Below are 20,399 nucleotides of genomic sequence, written 5' to 3'. Positions count from 1 at the left end.
ACTATCTTCTGTAGAGCCATGGAGGCATATTTTCAAAGCACTTTGGGAGGCTAAGTTCCATAGGTTTCTATGGAACTTTGGGAGGCTAAGTGCTTTGAAAATAAGCCTCATGGCAGTGCAGCAGTCCTCCTAGGCTGCCCGTGGCCTGCACTGGAGGGTTGCCAGCTGGGAAAAATTTTCCCAGCCCCAAACGAGCCGTAAACCCGCCCAAAAACCGCCCGTAGCCAATCCCTGTCTCCCGCGTCACCGAACCCCGCCCCCGCATCACCTAACCCCGCCCCACGTCACTAACCCCGCCTCCCACGTCACTAACCCCGCCTCCCATGTCACTAGCCCCGCCCCCTACATCATCCCTGACGGCACCCCGCCCCTGAAAGGCTTCTATTGGTCCAATTTGGACCAATAGAAGCCCCGGAAAAGCTACTATTGGACCGAATTGGACCAATAGAAGCCCTGGAAAAAACCGCCGAACTCGCACAGCGGCGACGGGAAAACCGCCCAAAAAACCGCATCCCGCGGCCAGCGAAATTTTCCTGCCGCCGCTGGCGAAAAACCGCCCACCTGGCAACTTTGAGTACTTTCTCTGATTCATCCTTCCCCCTCTGACTCAACTTCCTGTTTCTGTAGGGGTGGGATGGAACAGAGAGAGAGAGAGAGAGAGTGCTCCAGAGCAGTGCTGGGGCTTTATAGGAGATACTTTTTAAGTTACACAGCGAGGGGGTGGGATTGAGATGCAGAACTTGCAGGCTGGCAGAGGGAGGAGAGGGAGTGAGAGGAAGCAATTCTGGACCCCAGAGGTGGAAGGAAGGAAGAGAGAGGTTCTGGCCCAGGTGAGGAAGGGAGGGTTGGAGGGGAGCCTCGACATCTACATGGGGTACAGCATTTTGATCTATTTTTGTTCTAAATTTGCCCTCAACTTATACACAACATCGACCTGTAATCGAGTACATACGGTACGCAGAAGCGGAGCCAGGTTGACGGCGCGGGGGGAGCAAAAGCGGCACGAGAGCGGACTTCCGCCGGTGCCGGCACACATTTTCAATGAAACACGATGAGAAAAAAAATAGGCGCCAGCAGAACTCCATTTGGGGGAGCGGCCACTCCCCTGGCGCCCCACCTAGGTACACCACTGACGGTACGTCCCTGCTGTCAGTCAAAAACATTTAAAACACTTAAGCACTTGAACAATATTCTTTCAAACAAATCCAGCCAATCGCTATTATACAGCCTGGTCTCTGAAAAACACCATCTCTATGTCTTTCTTGCTTCATTGGTTTATACCTTTGAGGGACCCCTGTACAATACTGCTTGGTTTTTTTTTGTTTTTTTTTGCCACAGGCACAAATTGGAGAAGTCTTTCTTGAATAAAGCTTTCAGGGTGGTACTGTGACCACAGCAGGGAAATGGACTTGAGTCATCACTGCCAAGTGAACCAAGGTGCACACACTAAATCATGGTAAGATGACCTTATGGATCCTTATCATATGAAACAGGTGGAGCCAGTCATGGCTTTTTGACATTGTATGCATGGATAGCTTGGTCTAAGTTACCTTAGGAAAGGAAGATCACATCTCTCCATGCATACAATGATATATGCATCCGACCTGGCCCTTGTGACACAAATGTCCCCCTAAATCATGGTAACCTTTTATTGGAGAAATACATTATAACCAGATTTCTCACTCTGAGGGCAAGATACACTAAACTAAACGAGCCTTTAACGAACAAGTTTTTAACCCTGGCATGTACTAAAGCCCAATTTTCGACGACGGTAACAGCAAACGAAAACAGAATACAGATGAGCAAATTGTGTAGAAACCCTTTTGAAATGAGATGCAATAAGGTTTTCCGCTTGCCCTAACGCTAGAAAACTCTAGGAAAGCTAACGAGAGGTCTGTACCTCTCATTGGGGCTGCCCGGCTTCCAAAACAATGTGAAAAAAAAATTGGGAGGGGGCAAAAATGCTCGTCAGGAGCGTCCTTTATGGACGGCCTTGCCCCCCCCCACCCGAGGTCGCCGCTGCTCCCCGCTCCCCTCTGCATTAAAATCGTGACTTTTTTAGGCAGCCCCGGCCCCCCTCCCTTCCTCTCTTTCTCCTTTTTTAGAAAAAACAGCTCCCGCCATCCTCCGCCCCCGTGCCCCACCCCCGCCGCCCCCCCTGAGGTTGTCGCCGCCGCTCCCCCCCTTCGTGAAACCGGGCCCGTGCAGCACCTCTCACCTCTGTGTGAAGGCGCTGCACGGGCAAGAACAGCTGATCGCCTTCTCCGACGTCCCTCCGTTCCTCTTGGGCCCGCCCTCGTCTGATGGTGGCCCGGTGGAGGGGGGGGAGCGGCGGCGACAACCTCAGGGGGCGCGGCGGGGGCGGGGCACGGGGGCATAGGATGGCGGGAGCTGTTTTTTCTAAAAAAGGAGAAAGAGAGGAAGGGAGGTAGGGAGGGGGTCGGGGCTGCCTAAAAAAGTCACGATTTTAATGCAGGGAGGAGCGGGGAGCAGTGGCAACCTCGGGTGGGGCGTGGCGGGGGGGCAAGGCCGTCCATAAAGGACGTGCTTGTTTTGGGGGGGGGGTTGACGTTTTTGGCATGCGCACAGCAACCAGCATAACGCTTGGCTGCTCTGCGCATGCTTTACGGGCCGATTATCGACGGTTTTAACGAAGGGTTAGAGAATGCAAGTGAGCTGCAACGAGCAGCTCATTTGCATTCCCTTTCCTTCGTGCATAGCCGTTCCGTACCGATTCGTTATGGAATTCGGTACGGAACGGCTCTAACGAGGACTTTTGTGCATCTTGCCCTGAATTATTTTTTCCGAGCTCACTGTTGTTTACTGTGTTTTAAATATTTCGTCCATAAGACTGAATGCAAAAAGATGTGAAAAAGCAAAAACTCCATTTAGTAGAGATGAGAATATTCAGAATGTAAGGAAATTCTCATGAAAACTTTAAAGGCAATCTAGGGTGTGTTTTGCTAAGTATTTGCAAGGTCACAACCATTCTAGTGTTCTTACTTTTTATCTTTAGAGGAAAAACTTTTCATATGTCTATAATTGTATTGTGGATTGTGCAACAGGCCCCTATACTGTAAGAAATGTAACCTTTTCTCTTCTATCGCAAGATCCAATTGAATGTAACATGAGATTCATGGTGTAGCTTTAGAATTTTCCTTATGAATGGTACACAGTAAAAAGACAGTGTAACTTAGGGCTGGCACTGATACGACATTCCAAGGCAGCTATATCCGGGTACCCTGTTATAGTTACTGTCCTCACTAGCTACTGTAATCAGGTGGATCGCTAGTTCCACAGAAAAAAAGAAGACGAACAGTGTTCGGCCGTGACGGCCTGCGTCAGGGGTCTATTGAACTTTGATGCAAGAAAACTGGTAAAACCGATGACTCACAGTCAATTGTATTTAACAAAGATATCGCATGCAATACGCTGCTGCACAAAACTCTCCATCAACCGTAGTGTGCCAAATGATAACTTTGTTAAATACAATTGACTGTGAGTCATCGGTTTTACCAGTTTTCTTGCATCAAAGCTCAATAGACCCCTGACGCAGGCCGTCACGGCCGAAACACGATTCATGTTGGGTTGATTTTATTGATTTGAATAAAGACCTTGTTTAGGAAACACTACTTGTGAGAGGACTTCTTTTGGATGCACTGTTCGTCTTCTTTGACTTTCATTTCTCCTGTGGAGAGATCACCTTCTGTGGGTCTTCATTAATGTCATTAGTAGCGTCTAGATTTCTACCTTCATAGACTTTAGAAGCAGTAATGACATTACTCTACCATTGTTCTGAGGATCAGTAGTAGTCAGATTGGGTATTATCTTCATGTTCTTCAGAGGTAGCTGTTGTGTGGTCCATTTTTCCTATTTGCGGGATCGTTTTCAGTGTAGTTAACTCCGGGTGTTTCTTGTATCAGAACTGTTGCCCTCTTTGCACGGAACGAGGACATGGAGCAACGGAACGATCCTGTCACAGTTGAGTTGGCGTCAGGATCAGTCGTCATTTTGGTTCTACCACAATAACGTTGAAGACCCTTGCGGAAATGGATGGTGAAAAGACCATAGGTGATAGGGTCCAAGCAGGCATTGAACAGGCCAAAGATGAAGAGAATGTGAGTTAATGACTGTGAAATGTTTTCCTCCATTGTCTCTGGATAGAACCAGTACCATAATCCCAGGAGGTAATATGGAGTCCAGCAGATGACGAAGGAGCTCACAATCATGATGCTCATTTTCAGAGTCCTCATCCGTGCCTTTGGAATGTTGTTTTTAGATCGACGAAGGTATACCTCTTTAGAAGAGACTGAAACATAAAAAGAAGAGAATAAATTGTACAGTGTAGCATGCTCAGTGTCCTAATTTTCTTTTGGCAAGGGTAAGTTTATAGAGGAGAACGTCTACGGTATCAGTGATCAGGCTCTCTCTGTTTTTGCCAATATAGACTTGCACTGTTGCTTCTCTTCAAACACAGATGGGGCTAATTAAAATAATTACCATGGGCTTGATTTTAAAATTCTGTCCTGTAAATTTACCTAGTTGAGCATTCTCCTAAAAAGAATGGTAGGAGACCTAATCCTACAGCCACCAAAGAATTGGACTTCGTTAGTTGAAAGGGCTGCAATGCACATGCAACAAAAATCACTGAGGGGGTCTTTTACTAAAGCTTAGCTCAAGCTATCTGCAGGGCCACCGAGAGACTGGGCCGGGCCTGGGGCAAGGCCGCCCCCGGGGCCCTGCCCCTGCCGCCCTCGCTGCCCTCGCCGCCCCGGCCCCCTGAGGTCGCCAATGCCGCTCCCCCCTCCCCCCCAGGTCGCCGCCGCCGCTCCCCCCTCCATCTGCCACTGGGCCAGGCCCCCTGCATTGAAATCGTAGTCTCACCTTCGTGAAAGCAGCGCTGCAGGCAGCAAAGCGTCTCCCTTTGGCCCTCCTTCCCTCCATGTCCCGCCCTCACGGAAGTTACGTCAGACGAGGGTGGGACACAGGGAGGGAAGGAGGGCCGAAGGGAGGCATTCTGCTGCCTGTAGTGCTGCTTTCACGGAGGTGAGACTGCGATTTCAATGCAGGGGGCAGACAGTCGACGACGGAGGGCGGGTGGGACTGCGGCATCGGGCCCCCCTTGGAGGGCCGGGCCTGGGGAATTTTGTCCCCCCTGCTCCCCCCCCCTCTCGGCGGCTATGGCTATCTGCAGCAGGGATCATTTTATTCCTATGGGCCCTGCTGCAGATGCCTCAAGCTAAGCTTTAGTAAAAGACACCCAGAGCATTTCTCCAGAACTCAAAGGAGAAGTCTGGAAGAAAATGCTGTACAAAGCAGTGGCATAGCTACGTGGGGCCACGGGGGCCTGCACCCCCCTAGATTTGACCCTGGACCCCCTGCCGATGACCCTCTCGACCCCCCCTCCCACCATCAAACTGCCGTAGCCATCGCCTACCTTTGCTGGCGGGGGACCCCAACCCCCACCAGCCGAGGTCCTCTTCTTCCCGGGCAAGGCTTCGTTCAGTTTCTGAGTCTGACGTCAGACGCACAGAAACAGAACGAAGCCTTGCACGGAAAGAAGAGGACCTTGACTGGTGGGGGTTGGGGTCCTCCGCCAGCAAAGGTAGGCAACGGCGATGGTGGGGGAGGGTTGGCGGCGGGAGGGGGTATCAAAGTTGTTGTTGTTGGTGGCGGCGACGGAGGGGGGGGGGTCGGCAATAGCAGAGGGGGTCGGCGGCAGCGGGGGGGGGGGGGGGGGGGGCTAAAACGTGCTGCTCTGGACCCCCCTCCCACTGAAATCTGGCTACGCCCCGGTACAAAGCACTGATAAAATCAAATTAAGTTGCTATAGGAATATTGTCAATTGACCCAAGGTCAGTTGATTGTAATAGTAACCTTGTTTGTCTTATCTAGGATTTTTCATTATTGATTCAGCTTGTAATTTAGTAGATAATTGCCTGAATTTATTTGGCACATAAAAAGGAGAGGAAGTTGATGCAGAAAAAAAATGCAAAATGCTTTCTTTGCAGAGGAGGAAACAGCATGTAGTTAACTTTCCCAGAGAGATTTGCATCTGAGAACTAAAATGTGGCATTACATTGCTACCTAGAAGAGGTTCTGGAAAGGTGATGCATTGCATAAATTTACAGTGCAAGAATCATATAGTGTGCCTGAAATTATAATCAACAAGATGACTCCATGAATTACATCTTTGTGCTCCAGGGCTGCGAGTTTTAAAAGACTCTTGCAGAGCAGCTGAACTAATTCTGTGTTGATTCAGCACATCCAAAAACAGCAAAGCTAGAAGAGAGCCAGGTAGATGCATCGATGTACAGATAAGGACGAGAGGCCACACTAGCAGTAGCAAGAGAATGGAAATAAAATTAAAGAGATCAATATTCAGCCAGCAGCGATCTGTGTTATTTCAGTCGCCGGGGGCAATTGCCCTGGATATTCAATGCCAGGCCATGTCCGGCATTGGATATACAGTTATACATAGTGAATAACAGTTATCCAATTAAATGCAGTATTCAGAATGAAACTGGATAAAGATAGGACTGTGTTTTATGCTGCCCTGTTTATCTGGTTAAGAACATAAGCGTTGCCATACTGGGACAGACCGAAGGTCCATCAAGCCCAGTATCCTGTTTCCAACAGTGGCCAATCCAGGTTACAAGTGCCTGGCAAGATCCCAACAGGGTAATACAGATTTTATGCTGCTTATCCTAGAAATAAGCGGTGGATTTTCCCCATGTCCATCTTAATAATGGCTTATGGACTTTTCTTATGGAAAGTATCCAAATCTTTTCTGAACCCTGCTAAGCTAATTGCTCTTACCACATTCTCTGTCAACAAATTCCAGAGTTTAATTACATGTTGAGTGAAGAAATATTTTCTCTGGTTTGTTTTAAATTTACTACTGGCCATTTAAAGCATTTTGAATATCAGGCCCCAACAGATTCAAGTAGCAGCCTCATGTGCTCAATGCATAATTTAAGGATCCAATATTTAGTGTGACTTCACTGGGAAGGAGTAGCTCCTGTTTATCCAGATAAGTCCTGCAGGCTGGGTCACAGTTACCTGGATAATGCCACAGAAAATCTGGGCAGACTGCCTTGGCACCGTGGCGTAGCTACGTGGGGCCAGGGATTTGGCCCTGGACCCCCCTGCCGACGACCCTCTCGACCCCCCTCCTGCCGCCAACCCGCCATCGCTGTCTGCTACCTTTGCTGGCGGGGGACCCCAACCCCCGCCAGCTGAGGTCCTCTTCTTCCTTCGTTGTACATGCAGGACGTCAGACTCACAGAAACAGAATGAAGCCTTGCAGATCAGCCAGCGGCGTTGCTGGCTGATCTGCAAGGCTTCGTTCTGTTTCTGTGAGTCTGACGTCCTGCACGTACAACTTGCAGGACGTCAGAAACAGAATGAAGCCTTCGCGGGAAGAAGAGGACCTCCTCGGCTGACAGGGATTGGGGTCCCCCACTAGGAAAGGTAGGCCACGGCGGGGGAGGGTTGGCGGCGGGAGGGTCGTCGAGAGGGTCGTCGGCAGGGGTCGTCAAAGTTGGTAGTGGCGGTGGCGGCAGCAGCGGCTGCGGGGGGGTCGGCAATGGCGGGGGGGGGGGGTCGGCGGCACTGGGGGGGGGCTAAAATGTGCCCCCTCACCTCAGGCTCTGGACCCCCCTCCTGCCGAAGACTGGCTACACCCTTGCTTGGCACTATCTGGGCAGTGCATCAGTATTAATTATTTGACTAAACCTAAGACAGCAAAAAGGCTGTCCTTTCACGGAGAGGGTGGTAGATATGTGGAATGTCCTCCCACGGGAGGTGGTGGAGATGAAAACTGTAATGGAATTCAAACATGCATGGGATAAACACAAAGCAATCCTATTTAGAAGGAATGGATCCACGGAATCTTAGTGGAGATTGGGTGGCAATACTGGTAATTGGAGAGTAAAACCAGTGCTGGGCGGACTTCTACGGTCTGCGCCCTGATCGTGGCTGAATAGATATGGATGGGCTGGAGTGTAACTTTTAAGGGGCTTTGACGTTAGCTTCAGGACTTTTAGTACAGGAACAGTGCTGGGCAGACTCTTACGGTCTATGCCCTGAGAAAGGCAGGGACAATTCAAACTCAGGTATACATATAAATTATCACATACCATGTAAAATGAATTTATCTTGTTAGGCAGACTAGATGGACCGTTCAGGTCTTTATCTGCCGTCATTTACTATGTTAGTATACAGCTCATTTTCAAAAGAGATCCCCAGCCATCTTCCGACACAAATCGGAAGATGGCCAGCGATCTCCTGAACCCGGCCAAATCCGTATAATCGAAAGCCGATTTTGGCCGGCGCCAACTGCTTTCCGTTGCGGACCCAGCAAAACTTCAAGGGGGCGTTTCGGTAGGGTAGTGAAGGCAAGACGGGGGCAGGACAGGGGCATGCTCACGAGATGGCCAACTTCACCCGATAATTGAAAAAAAAGCCAGGCTTGACATGCATTTCCCCGGCTTTACTTGGTCCCTTTTTTTTCACGACCAAGCTTCACAAAGGAGCCCCAACTGACCAAATGACCAATAGAGGGAATCAGGGATCACCTCTCCTTACTCCCCCAGTGGTCACCAACCCCCTCCCACCCAAAAAAAACCCCTTTTTTGCCAGCATCTATGCCAGCCTGAAATGTCATACCCAGCTCCCTGACAACAGTATGCAAGTCCCTGGAGCAGTTTTTAGTGGGTGCTGTGCACTTCAGGCAGGTGGACCCAGGCCCATCCACCCTCCCTATCTGTTACACTTGTGGTGGTAAATGGGAGCCCTCCAACCCCCCCCAAAACCCACTGTACCCACATGTAGGTGCCCCCCCTTCACCCCTTAGGGCTATGGTAGTGTTGTAAAGTTGTGGGTAGTGGGTTTTGGGGGGGATTTGGGGGGCTTAGCACACAAGGTAAGGGAGCTATGTACCTGGGAGCTATTGTTCTTTTTTCTTTTTAATTTTTAGAAATGCCCCCTAGAGTGCCCGGTTGGTGTCCTGGCACGTGAGGGGGGGCCAGTGCACTACAAATGCTGGCTCCTCCCACACCCAATTGCCTTGCATTTCGCCGGGTTTGAGATGGCTGGGCCCGGTTTCCATTGTGGCTGAAAAACGAAGCCAGCCATCTCCTCTACACCCGGCGATCGATTTAGCCGGCTCCAACTGTATTTCGAAAATACGGTTGGCTCCGCCCCCTTGCGGCGCCGACCCCGAAAATATGCCGGCCATCTATTTGGCCGGCGCCGTTCGATTATGCCCCTCCACGTTATCAAGGCACCGAACTGAACATTGCTGGTACTTGGTTAAGTGCCAGTGGCTGTGAAATACCTGGGTAGGGCCCAGCACTGAAAATTCAGCTGGACGTGATGCCATGTAGAATTTGAAAGATGATGCAGGCGGCTTTGAATCTAATTCTGTCAGCTACAGGGAGCCTGCATTGAATATCCGGGTTTAAAGCTGCGGCGGAAAGCAAAAGCGCTGCCTGCCACCTACTGGGCCCAGTGTTACTCACTGATGTACTAGAGCTACAGGTTGGTAGACACAATGGACAAACTCATGGAGCCAACCGGCCATCTAGCAAGATAATAGTGACAGCTACATCTGAGAGCCAGCTTTTCTCTTTTTGTATAGTCTCAAAACCTAGGACTAGCCCATGTGAATCCCAGTGGCCCTGTGCTGGCTTTATTTACGTATGAAGAGAACTCACTTGTTCCTTTAGCCATACGCCTAGAAATCTCCAGCAGGATTCTAGAGTAACAGAAGATCATGATGAGCAGTGGCAGGAGGAATAAGCAGACGAAGCTCACCATGTTGTAGCCTGTCTCCTGCCAGCGTTCCTGGAAGTTACCTCTGGTGGTGCACTGTGTGAAGTTCTCAGGTACAGTGATAGTGACTGTGTGAAACAGGAATAACTGTAACATAAATATGCAAACAGAGAATTACAATTAGAGTTCATGGTTGTCACGCGTCATTTACAGCTGTTAATTTGCAGTGTGTTGCAGTGGCGTAGTCAAGGGTGGGCCAGGGTGGGCCCAGGCCCACCCAGTACCAGCACACCTATGGTGTGGCTGGCAGGGTTCTCCGAGCCCCACCAGACAGAAATTCCCAACAACTGTCCCTTGTAAATAGCAGATCTTCACCTGCAGCGAGCATCTTTTACGGAGATGGGAGGGCGGTAGAACGAGAGGACATGATATGAGAGTGAAGGGGGGGGCAGACTCAAGAAAAATGTCAGGAAGTATTTTTTCACGGAGAGAGTGGTAGATACTTGGAATGGAGGTGGTGGAGATGAAAACGGTAACGGAATTCAAGCATGCGCGGGATAAACACAAAGGAATCCTGTGCAGAAGGAATGGATCCTCAGAAGCTTAGCCGAGATTGGGAGGCGGGGCTGGTGTTTGGGTGGTGGGGCTAGTTCCGGGCAAGACTTCTACGGTCTGTGTCCTGAAAATGGGGCTAGTTCTGGGCAAGACTTCTACGGTCTGTGTCCTGAAAATGGCAGATATAAATCAAGGTAAGGTATACACAAGAAGTAGCACATATGAGTTTATCTTGTTTGGCAGACTAGATGGACCATGCAGGCCTTTTTCTGCCATCATCTACTATGTTACTATGTTACTATATGCAGCAAGCAGCGATTGATACACACTGTCCGCACCGGCCCTGCAGCCTTCCCTCTGATGTATTCCCGCCTATGCGGAAACAGGAAGTTACATCAGAGGAAAGGCTGTGAGGCCAACAGGAGCAGCGTGTATTAGTTGCTGCTCACTGCCAGTGAAAATCTGCTACTTAAAAGGTATGCGGGGGAGGGGGGATGTTTGAGAGACCATACGGCATGCAGGCAAGAGAGGGAGAGACCAAATCACTTGCGGGACAGGGCGGACTTCTTCCCACCCATGTTGGGCCCAGACTCCCACCCAAAACTGAGTGTCTGGCTACGCCCCTGGCGTGTTGTTTTGGTACTGAGTTGAGGAAGTGTTGCTCAGCATTACCTGTTATGCCTTATGGGTAAAGTTCAGACTACTGCCCTCTGGTGGTGGATTGTGTGGTAAACTAAGCATTCAATTCCAGTGGTTCTCAAATCTATCCTCAAGACTTGCCTGGCCAGTCTGATTTTCAGGATACTCATCATGAATATTCACGAGATGTATTTGCAAATCAGAGCATGCAAAAATTGCTCATGAAGTTTCATTATGGATATGTCAAAAACTAGACCAGCCAGGTGGGTCCTGAAGATGGGATTCTATTCCATTGCTCTATTTTGTTGGAGTAGAACCAATCAAAGCTAGATAGAGTATTTAATGGAAATTAATGCAATTGAGATAGATGAGTTCGGTGTCAGAAGTGCAGCCGCTACAAATTTCAGTGCTGAGCACTGTTTTACAGGTTTTGCCAGCTGGCATTTTAAAGTTTTCCATGAGAGACTAACAGCCTGTTTACTAAGCTGAATTAGCTGCTAATGCAACAGTTAATAATGCAGCAACAATGAACTCAGGCCTCACATTAACAGTTAATGCAGTGCCTCCAAAGCTGATGTTAGGGGGAGCAAACAGGGCAATTGCCCTGGGCCCCTATGCTTGAAGTTGAGAAAGGCACAGCCTACCAGTGGGCTTTGTGGGCTCCCTCCCTAATTTCTGCCCTGGGCCCCAACATGTCCAACACTGGCTCTGAGGGGTAGATGCGCTAACAAAAACGTTAAAGCCCTTCCCTTACCGATTCCTTAGCGAATCGGTAAGAAACGGGCATGCATCAAGGACATTGCATGCAAATGAGCTGCTCGCTGCTAGCTCATTTGCATGCGATTTCCTTCCAAGCCAGTCGGCTGCTGCTTTTAACATGTGCTAATTTCAATGTTAACAACTAACACAGAATGGGCTGGAGAATGAGCAGTGAGGGGGGAGGGGGCAGGTACTTACCAGGGCTGCCGAGAGCCAGAGCTGGGCCCGGGACAAGGCCGCCCCTGGGCCCCCCCACCCGAGGTCGCTGCCCACCCAAGATCGCCCCCCCCCCCCCGCCGCCCACCCACCCGAGGTCGCTGGGCCCCCTTCACCCGCTACCGGGCCGGGCCCTCGGAACCAACCTTAAGCCTCCTTTCACTTTGCAGTAAGCAGCGGCAGGGCAGACCTCTCCTCCTTCCTTCCATGCCCCGCCCTTGCGGACGTTACGTCAGGTGAGGGCGGGGCACGGAAGGAAGGAGTGGCCTGCCCTGCTGCTGCTTGCTGCGAAGTGAAAGGAGGCTTAAGGTTAGTTCCGGGAGCGACGGAGGGCGGGCCAGGCGGGGGCGCCGGGCCCCCCAGGAGGCCCGGGGACTTTTGTCCCCCCTGTCCCCCCCTCTCAGCGGCCCTGGTACTTACCACAGGTTGACTGTTAACACAACAGATAATATGACACAACTAACTTCACCTAAGGAGATGGTATTTAACTGCATCACATTATCTGCAATGTGAAGAAATTGTCTCTGTGTTAAAATGCCACAATCCTTGCTTAGCTTTAGAAAGCAGTTAAAAACATTTTTGCTTCCAAAAGTGTTTGAGGAGGTGGGAGGTTTCACGGGTTTGTGAGGTGAAGGGGGCAAGTACATGGCGGCTATGGAAACAATTTTTGTTATTCGTGATTTGTTTTATTTTTGATCTGAGGTTTGTGATGTACCTTATTACTGCATTTCAGTGGCGTTCCTAGGGGGGGGGGGCGGTGGGTGCGGTCCGCCCCGGGTGCACGCCGCTGGGGGGGTGCTGCGCGCCTGTCCTCCGTTGTTCCATGCTTCTTCTCTGCCCCTGAACAGGTTACTTCCTGTTCCGGGGCAGAGAAGAAGCATGGAACAACGGAGGACAGGCACTCGGCACCCCCCCCAGCGGCGTGCACCCGGCGGGGGGGGGGGGTTCCTTCGCGGGGCTGTCCTTTCACCAGGGGGGGTCCGCGCTGCATCGGGGGGGGAGTGCTGCTCCCGGGGGGCGGGGCGCATCGGCGATCCGCCCCGGGTGCCAGCCCCCCCAGGAACGCCACTGCTGCATATATAACTTTGTAATCCACCAAGAACGTAGGATTGTGCGGAATAGAAATTTATTTTATTTATTAGGATTAATTTACCCCCCTTTTGAAGGAATTCACTCAAGGTGGTGCACACTAAGAATAAATCAAACATTAGCAATAGACAATTACAGCAGTAAAAATATTCAAACAACAATACAAAATAGTATACTACTTAAAAGTCAACACAATATATAATAGAACATTTTAATAGACAGTGTAGGGTATAAGTAAAGATGGAACATATAGATAGGTAAGAGAGTAAGAGGAGTTAGAAAGTAAGGTGACTAATTTAAAGAAAGGTGCGCATGAGGTCAGACAGATGATTAAATGTTACCTCAGCTGACGTTGCCACTGCAAGCTCTGGAAGTACCTTTTCCAACTGATTTGGATTGTTGAAATCCCATCATTTTATCACACAAGAAAATTTGTTTGTTTTGGGTTTTTTTTTCTCTCCAACCTTTTGGAACATCATAAGACTCCTGAGGCAGGCGCACAAGCGCTGAAACACGGCCACTGTGCCGAGTCATTTGATGACCACTAATAAAGACTTTGTAACCACATACGTCTCCCTGGGTTATTGAAAGAGCCAGACCATCCTACTCCTTTTTTGCTTATACATAGGTTTTGAGGGTCCCTCCACCTTTTGGTGGTTATACCTTATCTTCTCTATGAATGTAAACCAGTCTGTATTCCTCTGCTAAGCTCACAGTATCCAAGCCAAAATATAAATTTAAATAAGAAAGACTGCATTTTACTTTCAAACAATATAGCCTCCATACCCATGGACCGCAGCTAATGAAAACTGAAGCTAAAAGGCATGGTGCTTTTACAGTGTCCGACTTTGTGCCAAACTAGGAGTCACAGCAGACCTCCTAACTCCACAGCAGTGCCGTAGCGAGGGCAGCTGACACCCGGGGTGGGTCGCCACTGCGCACCCCCCCCCCGGGTGCAGTGCGGCGCACCTTCCCCCTCCAGAGTGCACCCCCCCTCAAGCGCGTACTTACATCAGAAAGCGGCGAGGGACAGGCAGAAGGGCCAATTCGCCCCCAGTGCATGTCGCTGGGAGCTGCGTCGGCTCCGCTGGTTCCCTGCTCTCTCTGCCCTGGAACAGGAAGTCAGTGGCGTAGCAAGGGCGGGGCGGTGCTCTGTCGCGTCTCTCCTGCCACCGCCTGCCTTTTTTTTTTTTTTTTAAAAATCCGTGCAGCCACACAGGCAGCGCTTGGCGTCTGCCCTGCGTGTGCTATGAAAGAAGTAAATCGCCAGTGCTGGCTTCGGGGCTTCCCTCGATGTCCCGCCCTCGAGGAAATAGGAAGTTACCTCACAAGAGGGCGGGACATCGAGGGAAGGCCCGAAGCCAGCGCTGGCGATTTACTTCTTTCACAGCACACGCAGGGCAGACGCCAAGCGCTGCCTGCGTGGCTGCACGGATTTAAAAAGAAAAAGGCAGGCGGTGGCAGGAGAAGAGGGCTCTGTGGCTCTCAATGGAGGGGGGACGAGACTGGGTCAGGGGGGGAGCTCAGAGGGGAGAAGGGGATTGGAGGGGGGTTGGGGAAGTTCAGAGGAGGGGTGCTCAGAGGGTAGAAGGGGATTGGAGAGGGTGGGGGTGCTCAGAGGGGAGAATGGGGATTGGAGAGGGGGGTGGGGGAGTTCAGAGGAGGAGTGCTCAGAGGGGAGAAGGGGATTGGAGAGGGTGGGGGTGCTCAGAGGGGACAATGGGGATTGGAGAGGGGGTGGGGGAGTTCAGAGGGGAGAAGGGGATTGGAGAGGGTGGGGGTGCTCAGAGGGGAAAATGGGGATTGGTGAGGGGTGGGGGTGCTCAGAGGGGATTGGGGAGTTTGGTGGAGCTCAGAAGGGTACTCAGAGGTGAGAAGGGGATTGGGGAGGGGTGGTGGTGCTCAGAGGGGAGAATGGGGATTGGGGAAGGGTGGGGGTGCTCAGAGGGGATAAGGGGACTGGGGAGGGAAGTGCTCATGGGAGAAGGGGTCTGGAACTGGGGGCTGAAAAGGGGCAGGGGCTGAAACTGTGGGGACTGGGGGCTTTAAAGGGGACAGGGAGAACTGGCTGGGGCTGAAGCTTGAGACTGGTGAGAGAAAAGGGCTGGGGACTGGTGGGATAGTGGGGCTGAAAAGGGTGGCAGGTGGGAGATGTGGACTGGAACTGGAACTAGGTGCAGGTGGAAAGAGGAGGCTGAAAAGGAGGGGCAGAGAGAGGGGACAGACCCTGGATGGAAGGGGGGGAGCGTGAGGGAGGGCAGACCCTGGATGGATGGGAGAGGGAGGGCAGACGGATCGAAGGGGCAGAGACAAAGGGCAGATGGTGGGTCGAAGGGGGAGAGAGAAAGAGGGCAGATGGTGGATGGAAGGGGCAGAGAGAGAGGGCAGACACTGGATGGAAGGAACATTAGAGAGGGCAGACACTGGATTTCAGAGAAAGAGCGAAGACAGATGCTGGATGGAAGGAAGACAGTGAAAAGAAGATGAGGAAAGCAGAAACCAGAGACAACAAACTGTAAATAAAATATATATTTTTTATTTTTTTGCTTTAGGGTATAGTATTGTATCTGTGTTTATGTGTTAATAAATGTTTATAAATAGAACATATAAATAAGGTAATCATTTTATTGGACTAATTTTTAATACATTTTGACAACTTTCAGAGAACAAAACCCCCTTCCTCAGGTCAGGATAGGATACTGTAACAGTACTATACTGTATTGACCTGAGGAAGGAGGTTTTGGCCTTTGAAAGCTAAATGTATTAGTCCAATAAAATGGTATTTTATTTTCTATATTTGTTTTATTTCTATTTGTTAATTTGTAAAGTGGTGATCGGATTTGTTAGTTTTTTCAAATTTACATCCACTGTCTTTATATTTTGCACAGTACTAGGGGACATTTTCTGTTTCTGTGGTGTTGCATTGTATGCAGAGTCTGGCATCGGGGGTTCAGTTTAATTTTTGTCTAAATAGAAAGTTTATGATTACTTATTCTATAGTGGATTAGGGTGTATCTGTGTTTGTGAAAAAGACATGGCTTTTGGTTGGCATTGACTGTGCAGGATCGACGATCTGTACTAATCTGTCTGTTTTCGTTTTACAATAGGTGAATTGATGTTCTAGTGCTCACTGTAGTGCTTAAGATGCTTGTGTGACTTGTAGAAATTACTGCTTATGGTATGGTAGAATTGCGCTATAGGTCCTGAGTGTTTTGTATTCTCGGTATGCCTAGTACTGGATTTGGGGGGGGGGGGTGTTAAAAAATGACCGGCCCCGGGTGTCAACTACCCTAGCTACGCCACTGCAGGAAGTAACCTGTTCCGGGGCAGAGGGAGCAGGGAACCAGCGGAGCCGACACCCCCCAGCGGCGTGCACCCGGGGCGGACCACCCCACCACCCCCTTTCCTACGCCACTGCTCCACAGAGAGACCAATTCCAAAGGAACTTCTCATCCCAAATTTACAGACTTAAATTCCTGCTAAAATTTTGTATCAAAAGCATTTATTTGGAGCACTCTATTTACCAAATAAACTATTGTGTAAGATCATAACTGCATTAAACAGTAGCCCCCCCCCCCCCCACAAGGAGTAACTTACAAACCCTGGTGGTCAAAAGCGATACCCTAATCATGGCAGCCATTTTGAGAGCAGAGCCGAATGGGCAGGAGTAACTGGGGATCACTCCTGCCCCAACTACATCCCTAGACCACTAGGGATTCTAAGATAGGCCCGGGGGGGGGGGGGGGGGGTCTACAGCCAGGGGTACAGGGACAGGGGGTCCAGGAGGAGGGTAAGAGTGAGACAAATGGGACAATGCACAAATTTTCAGCTTCCATCAACAACACATGGTAATTTTCAGCGGAAACCAAAACCGGGCAGAAAAAGAATTTGGGGCCGGTTGTGGCCCTGTAACCAAAACTGAAACCGAAATTTGGTTGGCCTCTAAAGTGCTCTTATATTTATTTTACAAGTGTGACCTTCACTTACAGTTCGTATGCTAATTAAGCATAATGCTGACATTCATGTGTCAATCAGAGGAGATTAATTTGCATTGTATTTATTAAGTAGATTTTGGGGGTCTTTTTGCAAAGGTGTGGTGAAATTTGGGCTTAGCACATTCTAATGTGGGACTTTCCTGTGCATTAAAATTCAGCTCTATATTTATTTATTCACTGCAGCTCATGCTCTAATGTTCCCATTAGCGCACAGCACCTCCACCAACATAACATGGGAGCACTCACCGCCAGCCACTAAGGGCGTTTTTTACTAAAGCACGCTCATGTTTTTAGCGCACGCTAAACATCAGAGACACCCATAGGAATGCATTGGCGTCTCTGACGTTTAGCGTGCCCACAATTTTAGCGCGCGCCAAAAACGTGGGCACGCCTTAGTAAAAGACCCTCTAAGTGCTCCCACATTAACTCTATGTTATCCAGTTAGCACGCGCTAATCGGAACACACAGGAACACCCACTCTCTGCCCATGACACACCTCCTCTAAAAACAAAATTTAATAAAAATAGTTAACATACATTTAGCACACTAAAACAGGCAAAATATTGCAGAATGCTTTAACACCTTTTTGACATTTGAAGCATTTCCCCACAAGCGTGCAGTCCTACGAGGCAAAGGAGTGCGCTCGCTCCTACAACGGTCTTTTTAAATACTATCTTTAAATGAAGATTAGTAATCATCATCTGTTCAGGCCGAAACACGACGTTGTGTCGAGTCTTTATATCACAATAAACTTCTCTTGTATGATACATCTTCTCAGTGTTTGAGATCCTTGGTCGTCCTCCCACTTTTTGTATTATTATTTAACACCTTTAACACCAGGGGCAGCCCGACCATTGGGCGACCTGAGGTGGCGGTCTCAGGCGGCACTCATTAGGAGTGGCACCTCGGAGGAGTGACATCTCCCCCTTCACAACGTTTTACCTCACGGTGACGTTCAAAACCCAGCAGCGACAACGATTCCCATACGCTGCCCTGCTGCCCCCCGGCATCCATAGTAACATAGTAACATAGTAGATGACGGCAGAAAAAGACCTGCACGGTCCATCCAGTCTGCCCAACAAGATAACTCATATTTGCTGCTTTTTGTGTATACCCTACTTTGATTTGTACCTGTGCTCTTCAGGGCACAGACCGTATAAGTCTGCCCCGCACTATCCCCGCCTCCCAACCACCAGCCCCACCTCCCAATCACCGGCTCTGGCACAGGCACAGACTGTATAAGTCTGCCCAGCACTATCCCCACCTTCCAACCACCAGCCCCGCCTCCCGATCTTGACTAAGCTCCTGAGGATCCATTCCTTCGGCACAGGATTCCTTTATGCTTATCCCACGCATGTTTGAATTCCGTTACCGTTTTCATTTCCACCACCTCCCGCGGGAGGGCATTCCAAGCATCCACTACTCTCTCCGTGAAAAAATACTTCCTGACATTTTTCTTGAGTCTGCCCCCCTTCAATCTCATTTCAAATCTGCCTCTTCCCTTTACTGCGGCCACCTCTCTGATGTAACTTCCTGTTTCATCAGAGGCTCAGGCAGCCATAGTAAAGGGAAGAGACAGGTGCCGGCAGCAGCAGGGCAGTGTATGCGAATCGCTGACGCTGCCGGGTTTGAAACGTCACCATGAGGTAAAGGCTTCTCAGCCCAAGAGAGGGGCGGCATCTCAGCCCCGGGGGAGGGGGCAGCATGTCAGCTCCACCTCAGGTGGCATCTTGCATTGGGCTAGCCCTGTTTAACACGCTTAGCTGTGTTCATGCAATAAAAATGCATTAAGGGCTTAATGCCCTTTAGTAAAACGACCCCTTTGTAATTTAAGCTAGTTTTCATGTTCACAATACTCAGCTCTCGCAAATCCTAACCTTCCATTCATATCACAGCTGAATATAACAGCCTGCAAAACAGCCAAGAGATACATCCATTATGTTACCTGAGGGACGGACAGCAGGACACTCATTGTCCAGGCCACGGTCAGCATCAAGTTATTCTTCTTCTTCGCATCAGCAATAGCGAGAGGGTTTAGAATAGCAGACTGACGGTCAATGCTAATGACCACAGTGACAAAGGCACACGAGTACATGGCTACGAGCTTCAGAAACATGAGGATCCTGCAAGCCGGGTCTCCCCCTTGCCACTGGACTGTGATATTCCATATGGCGTCCAGCGGCATGACCACAAACGTCACCAACAGGTCAGCGACAGTCAAGTTAAGGATCAGGATCCTGACATGAGACCTCTTCTTGCGGCTGGTGCGGGTGGCTGCCCACAGTACAGCCAAGTTGCAAAAAGCTGAGATGGCGAAGACAGTAAATGTGATAATCACACGGGCTTTGGCAGCGGGTGAGAAGGTGGGCAGCTGGAAGTCGTCTCGGGTCATGTTGTACCCCCAGTGGTCCAGTTCACAAGTCCCATTAGACACAAGGAGGCAATCGCTGTAAATTCTCTCAGGCCCCTCGCTGGTATTCATTGCTAAACTGTGCAGAGCGGAGCGAGGTTTATAGCAAAAAATTCGGTGAATAAAAAAAATGAAGGTCTTTTTCATGGCATTCAGTCCAAGTCATCTCCTCCTTTTTACCTTTAAAAAGATAGAGAACATATTACAATTTATTTCTACTTCATGTTTCGATCCTGAAAGAGTAGTGTGGTAGAGGTTCCCATAGATGCGTTAACCCAGCAGTTTCGACACTGACATAGTTTACCAGACACCTCTGGGATGTTTCTATAGTGAATAGATGATAACTCCCTTCTTTTCTTGAAGGTTCTGGAATAATCTGCTCTATGTTCTAGAATCCTTTCCGCCTGCCTCCTCGTTCCAGAAATCAAAAGGGCAATTCTATAAATTATGGCCTCGGTCTAGGTGCCCCAATGCTGTGCACTTGGCGCCAATTCAGTAATGGCATCTTGGTGCCAAGTTTCCGTGCTAGAATATTAGTGTAAGGTTGGCATTGTTGCGCCCATGTGTAGGCACGCCATCTTACACTACTTCAATGGCAGGTGTAAGCTGGCACCAGGGGCGTAGCCAGATTTGGTGGAAGGGGGGTCCAAAGCCCAAGGTGAGGGGGCACATTTTAGCCCTCCCCTGTGCCGCCGACCCCCCCCCCCCCGCCATTGCCGAACACCGCCACCACCACCACCAACTTTGACCCCCTGCCGATGACCCTCTCGACCCCGCCTCCCACCACCCACCCTCCCCCACCGCCACTGTTGCCTACTTTTGCTGGCGCAGGACCCCAACCCCCGCCAGCTGAGGTCCTCTTCTTCCGGCACAAGGCTTCGTTCTGTTTCTGAGTCTGACGTCCTGCACGTACAATGTGCAGGATGTCAGACTCACAGAAACAGAACGAAGCCTTGCGC

At 50.0% G+C, this 20,399-nt stretch overlaps 1 protein-coding gene across 1 annotated transcript; it reads right to left on the bottom strand.

The window, feature by feature from the left end:
* Positions 1-3,839: 3,839 nt before the first annotated feature.
* Positions 3,840-19,512, bottom strand: LOC115462297 (gonadotropin-releasing hormone II receptor-like). The gene is made up of 3 exons (XM_030192317.1): positions 18,976-19,512; positions 9,720-9,924; positions 3,840-4,309 (listed from the first exon to the last, which is right to left on the bottom strand). Exons 1-3 carry the CDS (start codon positions 19,510-19,512, stop codon positions 3,840-3,842), a joined length of 1,212 nt encoding a protein of 403 aa, XP_030048177.1.
* Positions 19,513-20,399: the final 887 nt, after the last annotated feature.

Source organism: Microcaecilia unicolor, chromosome 1, assembly GCF_901765095.1.
Source record: "Microcaecilia unicolor chromosome 1, aMicUni1.1, whole genome shotgun sequence".
Taxonomy (NCBI): Eukaryota; Metazoa; Chordata; class Amphibia; order Gymnophiona; family Siphonopidae; genus Microcaecilia; species Microcaecilia unicolor.
Note: the sequence above shows the minus strand (reverse complement) of the source record. Positions and strands in the feature narration are given on the sequence as shown.